At 46.3% G+C, this 6,425-nt stretch overlaps 1 protein-coding gene across 4 annotated transcripts in view; it reads right to left on the reverse strand.

Moving 5' to 3' along the window:
• The window catches only part of LOC132399738 (pleckstrin homology domain-containing family G member 4B-like), a 223,190-nt gene extending 217,625 nt beyond the window's left edge, over window positions 1-5,565 (reverse strand). For all 4 annotated transcript variants that reach the window (XR_009514053.1, XM_059980440.1, XM_059980439.1 and 1 more), the window contains exon 1: window positions 4,791-5,565. Coding sequence is in view for 3 of the 4 variants with exons in the window: in XM_059980440.1 (XP_059836423.1) it covers window positions 4,791-4,793 (3 nt within the window). In the remaining variant the exon portion in view is untranslated. The remainder of the gene's footprint in view (window positions 1-4,790) is intronic.
• Between the last annotated feature and the right edge of the window lie 860 nt (window positions 5,566-6,425).

The following is a 6,425-nucleotide window of genomic DNA, read 5'->3' on the forward strand; positions in this document are numbered from 1 at the left end:
AATCCTCTTTGGTTAGCGAAAACAGGTACTAATGTAGGTCCTTTGTAACAGTGAGCTGTCATAAAGCGAACATTCGAAAACCGGGCACCACCTGTACTGCAATTTCTTCTGGACTTTCCTTTGAGGACAACACCTGGGGCTTTTTAGGTGGCAGGGGTGTTTCAATAGATCTCAAAGTCTCTTACCTAGATTTGCTAGACTCTTTTATTGAAACAACGGCCAAATAAGAGTCTAAATCCTCGTCCATGTCCTCAGGTGTCAGCAATGACATGTAACCAATAGTCCTTGTGCTCCCAGAAATAGGCTCCAAGAGTCTGAGCTTAGGAGTTTCTCCTGTAGTCGGGATCAGGCAGCTGGATCCCTTAGGCTGAGTGAAGTGTTCCAGTTGGCTCTGGCACTTCCTTGGTTTTCTCCTGAGATCTCTCTCTAGTTCCAGCGTGCCTCCAGCTATACAGGATTGGGACTCACACAGTCCCATTGGCCGGGACCGGCTTATCTGTCCTTGTGGGCAAGACTAGATCTCCAGAAGGCTTCAGGTTAGTTTGTACTGAAGACCACCTCCTTGTTGATCATTGATGTCAGGAGTGTCTGGGGGTCAGAACACCACACTGCAAGCATACCCTCTCACAATGACTGGACCAGCAATCACTCTGCCCTCTCTCCAGTCCAAAGGTGGGTTGTGCTGGGATAGCCATGGGTACCCAAGGATCAGAGGTATGAGTGGTGAGTCAATGATGTAGAAACTAACATCTCCGACATGATCCTCTATCCTCATCTGCACGACCACAGTCTGTTACTGGATCTGCCTGGAACCTAGCAGACAGCTGTCCAAGACAGTTACAGGCAGGGCCTGGCTCAACTCGCGCAGCGGTATGTCGAGCTGACGGACAGTTCCTAAGTCCAGAAAATTACCTGCTGTCCCAGAGCCCATAAAAGCCTTCGCCTGCTTCCTGTTCTGACCCCAAGAGATCTTCACCGTCAGCGTGAAACCAGAATCCGTGGGATTGGGAACAGCGGCTGCTATCATCACAGTCCTCCGGATACCGGATGGTCTTAGTAGTTTCCTGATGGTTTCAGCCTCGCACATTTGGCCCGCAGTAACAGCAGCGCCCACAACTCTGACACCAGGACCTCTCATTGGCTGAGAATCCAGTGCAGCTGACTTACATGGGCAACGACAAGATCTTGAGCAGAAGATGGGCTGGTCATGGTTCCAGGTCAGGGAGTGGAACTCCAACGCGTTGTCAGGCTCAGTTGGGCTAGCCCTCTTTGACCTCCTGAAGTAGTCCCACTTTCGCTCTGCCAGACCATTATTGAAACGAATGGACTGGCCAATCAGAACCTCCAAGTCTTCTGCTGGATCTCCCAAGACAAGTGGTCTGTGGTGGTATAAAGTGACCAAGGCTTCCCCATTCGAGCCACTCTTTTGGGCCAAGGTCCGAAACTCGGCAGTGTAGTCGACTGCTGACCATTGGCCCTATCAACTAGATGGTCATCAGACGGTCCAAGGCTCGGCTGGCTCTGGCAGGGTGATGAAACACCTTCCCCATGATAGCCATAAATTCCTCCAATCCAAACAAACCTCTGACCTTTGTTCCCAAAGCACGTTGGCTCAGGCAGAAGACAGATAATAAAGGCCACCTTTTCACGCTCCAAAGGGAACCAGGATGGCTGAAGTTCAAATACCAATGAACATTGAGTGAGAAAGTGGCGGCAAAAACCTGGTTCATTGTTGAATGTCTCTGGGGTTGGAAGATATGCTGGCTCCGCAGAACAACCGACAGGCTCTCCTGAACAATTCTGGCTTCCTCCTTGCAAAAGTTGATGAACAGCAAATGGAGGTCACGTAGCTCCAGCCTCGGTCTGGAAATCCTCTCGCTGTGGCTGGTCACAGCGGCCCAAGCGACTCTGATACCCTGCTGGATCTATGTCGGCTCAATTGTACTGTGACGAGAGACCTTGACGAGGATGGTTGGGACCCGAATGCTGGAGTATTCGAGGCAAGGATTGAGACACGGTATGAAACTGCAAAGAGAACTGAGCAGTAAACAAGACACGACAATATCTCTAGTTGAGCTTATGCTTGAGCCCTGAACCTCCATTCAGGTGCTCTTTATACACTGAAATCCTGGCACCATACATGGTAGGCAATTAGCAGGATGTTCCTGAATCTATTAAGGGGCCGTACCAGCTATCCATACTGTGGAGCGTTATTGTTGAGATTCTGGTTGGGCGCAGTTGGGTGTTTATCGTAATGTAGATTGCTGGGAGAAAACTAGAGCCATCAGATAGTAGGTGAAAGGCAGGAATCAGATCTATTATGAAAGCATAAACACAAGAGATTCTGCAGATGCTGGGAATACAGAGCAGCTCCCGCAAAGTGTTGGAGGAACTCAGCAGGTCATGCAGTATCTGTGGAAGGGAATAGACAGTCGATGTTCCAGCACTGATGAAGTGTCTTGGCCCATAATATAGACTGCCTATTCCTCTCGGTAGATGCCGCTCTGATCTGCTGATTTCCTCCAGCATTTTGTGTGGATCGCTCTAGTTATGAAAGGAATGGGGATGTTATGATTGCAGTTCAGAAAGTTTGCAGGGAAGCCAGGGGGAGGATCTTCTGGAGGAAGGGGCGGCATGGTAGCATAATGGTTAGCACAACGCTTTACAGTTCGGACAACATGGGTTCAATTCCTGCCACTGCCTGTCAGGAGTTTGTATGTTCTCTCCGTGACCATGTGGTTTTCCTCTCACAGTCCAAAGACATATCGGTTGGTAGGTTAATTGCTCCTTAGGCTAGGATTAAATCAGGTGGTTGTAGGGTGACGTGGGTCGAAGGCTTGGGGCCTACTCCATGCAGTATCAAATAAATAAATAAACAAACAAACAAACAAACAAACAAACAAACAAATAAATAAATAAATAAGGGAGGTGGCCTGGTATTAGGAGGAGTCGAGGACATTGCTAGGAACTGTGGTGAAGTTGTGTATGTTGTGAAGGGTGGAGCCATGAGGGATGGGGGGAGTATTAGATCAGAAGAAACAAAGGTCCTTGGATGGTTGTGTGGAGGCAGGGGTGCAATGGACAAGAGAGAATTTGAAACTCCTGCAAAGCAGGATTGAGGAATTTGGGAACTAGGCAATGGAGAGAGAGGGGAGAGGAGATAAAGAGGGTGAAAGAGGTAGTTCGACAGAGGTGGAGAGATTGGCTGAGAAAGAATGAGAGAGGGAGAGGACAGTTGGTGAGGGAGAGGTTTAGGACAAGAAGAGGGAGGGAGAGGGAAATGAAAGGGTGTGAGAAATAGTGAGAGAACGAAAGCTGAGGGAGAGAGGGTGAAGGGGGGACACAAAGAAGGAAACAGAGGGTGAGAGAGTGAAGATAAGGAAGAGGTATAAAGAGAAAGGAGAAAGTGGAGGAAGAAGGAAGTAAGTTGAGAAAGGGGAAGAGAGCAGCTTGGAATACAAAGATGGTGGTGGTTTTCTTTTTCTTATTTAAAGCATTAGCTGAGGTAGACTGCTGCCAATGAGATAATGACGTCAGAATAGGGTGGACTATGGCAATGAGGGAGAGGTGGAGGGAGCAGGCTGTCAGGGGAGTATTGCAAGGAGATCCCATTATAAAGAATCCACAGACTGGAAGCCCAGAGGGTGGCTTTCCACGTGGAGAGGGCTGGCAGTTATGGGCTGGTACTGAAAAAGTTCTGAAGGTATCGGAGACTCGGCAGCAAAGTGTAAAGAGCTGTTATTTCTGGCAGGTGCATATTCCCTGGACAGTGAGCTCCAGGTTTCCCTGCAATGAGATGCGCAGGGAATGAAGTCAGCACACATTCACCCAATATAAAAATCATGTTGGTGCTGGTGTAGCTAGCCTACGCTGCCCGTACAAAGTGAAGCAACCTGGAGGCGGTCAATGGTGTATTTTTCTCCAGAAAAGAAAAACAGCAGAATGAAATAGAACTTTTAGGCTTTTACAACTTCTGATGCCTACCGGTCAGCATTCCCCGTTGTAGTTCTGCTCATGGGTACAGAATCCACAATTCCCTCTAGCTTAGTAGTGGAGACCAAGCAAGGTTATGGGGCTGCACCTTCTGCATCTTACGGAAGGACTTGTATGTTAATAGTAACAATATAATTGAGGGCCTGAATCCCCACTGTTAATATTTCAGACACTAGGAACGTCACAACTTTTGAAGTCAAGAAAAATCAAAATAAAGGTTTAGATTTTATCGCATAAATGGAAGGAGGGTGTGGGTTTGTAAACTTGGCCTGTGGTCAGGCAATACAGCATCTCATGGAGGTTATTGATATACTTTACTTCATTAGATGTAACATTTTATTTATTTAAGATGTACAACCCTTCCCCAAAGATGCTTTGATCAATTCCAATTCAAGATTAAGTTTATTTATCATGTGAACATTGAAACATACAGTGAAGTACTTTGTTTGAGTTAACCAGCAGTATCAATCAACTCTTCTGCTAATCGTGAAACTTCTCAACATTATTCATTTAAATGTCTATCCGAAACCATCATGTTTTAGTTATGTCTAATTTCTTGCAAAAAGAATAGAAATAAGAATTTCTCTGTGATCAATGCAGAACTGATTAAACATTTTGTCTTTAGACTTAATACACAAACACACAGATAACATTTCAAATAGCATTTCTTAACGTAATTACTTCTTACAATCTTGCTTTGATTTTCAAGTAGGTTTTGAACTGTTATTGCGGCTCCAGCACCTTTAATGCAGACTAAGTTTAGAGCTATTTTAGAAGGTGAATAGAAAGGCATTTACCATCTTCCTCAGTGTATCGTTGTTATCCCATTGAACAACTGCATTGCTTCAGGATGTATGGTCCGCCCACACTGTCTGCATTCAGAAGAACAAGCCTGTAGTAAGGGTCAGTACTCCCCACTCATAATGATCAAAGTCCTGCATTCAGCCACACTGTCGGGTCTCATCGGAGTAGCAAGCTTGAAGAATGCAGCGTGACGCGAGATGAATTCAGAGTTCTGTTGAGCTCAGAAAAGTGATTTGCAGTGGGAGAAGCGATGCATGAATGTGCCTCCTTCAGTGGACAAGTAGGCTGATAAAAAGGGGAGGGAGAGGAGGAGGTCTGCAAAAATAAATCAGTCTTCAGAAATTCCAAAAGCTCGAACCAGCTGAAATAAAGCTTCAGTTGAACATTTCACTCAAGAGTTGTGTTGGCGAATTCATGATTCTTTAAAGACTGCAAAGGTTTCCAAGATAGGTTTTGCCTATCCAGGTGAATTAACACGACCCCGCACTTTATTACGCAGAAGTCCACTATTTTCACAGGATACATTAATCTTGCGGCAAATATTTGCACTTGTCATCGAGAGCCCCTGCTCCTCTCAGTTTTGTGGTGCTAGCGTGGTCAGGAAAATGTGTTAAATTCTCCCTTCCACATTGTAAATAGGCACGCAGCTTGTCTAAACACAAAGCCCCTTTCATATAGCACGGCTGCCTTTTGTTTTGCACCTCACAGCTGTAAAAAGCCCTGGATAATTCTGCAATATCTAACACTCTCTTTAGAAGTGCAGCTCTGTCTGAGCTACTGCAGCTCATTAATGCCACTGTACAGACCGGCGCTCCTCTTTTCCACTCATTAAACCAGTAAACCCCACCCTCTCCCCCCCCCCCCCCCCCCCCGTCTCCTTGCTAACATTTCCTGGCAAGCGAGCAGCCTCCCTTTCTGTGATACAGCATGAAACTGTTAAGTGCAGCTCCAAAGGATTTGTACTCGAAGAGTTTTTTTTATGGAAACTTGCCATCTTCTTTGAGGCAACAGCATGAGAGAGAGAAACTGGGAGCGGGATGGGCTATTTACTTTACGGCAGGATTGCAGTACTGTCCCCGGCAGCCTCTGACTGAGTTGGCAATTTGATCTGTTCAGTGTTTGCACTCTTGGAAGATGCTCAGCTGAGCCTGGTAGTGATGTTATGGTGATGTGTATCCAAGCCCAGATTTCTTGTTCAAGATCCTGAAAATCAGCATTAGCACCCTAAATTCCACCTCATCAGCCTCCAACCTGTTAACTTCAACCATAAGACATAGCAGCACTATTAGGCCATTCAGCCCATCGAATCTGCACCACCATTCCATTATGACTGAACTATTACCCCTCTCAAGCCCTTTCTCCTACTTTCTTCTGTCACTTTTGACACCCTTACTAATCAAGAACCTATCAGCTTCCACTTTTAGTATACCAAATGACATAGCCTCTGCAGTCATCTGTGCCAATGAATTCCACAGGTGCACCACCACCAGACAATTCACCTTCACTCCTTCTGCAGTACAAGCCAGGATCTCCCAGTGGCCAGCCATTCTAATTCCAATTCCTATTCCAAAAACAACAAGTCTGCTCTTGGCCTCCTCTACCTCCAAGTGGAGTTAGATTGGAGGAGC

Source organism: Hypanus sabinus, chromosome 9 (assembly GCF_030144855.1).
Source record: "Hypanus sabinus isolate sHypSab1 chromosome 9, sHypSab1.hap1, whole genome shotgun sequence".
Lineage (NCBI taxonomy): Eukaryota > Metazoa > Chordata > Chondrichthyes > Myliobatiformes > Dasyatidae > Hypanus > Hypanus sabinus.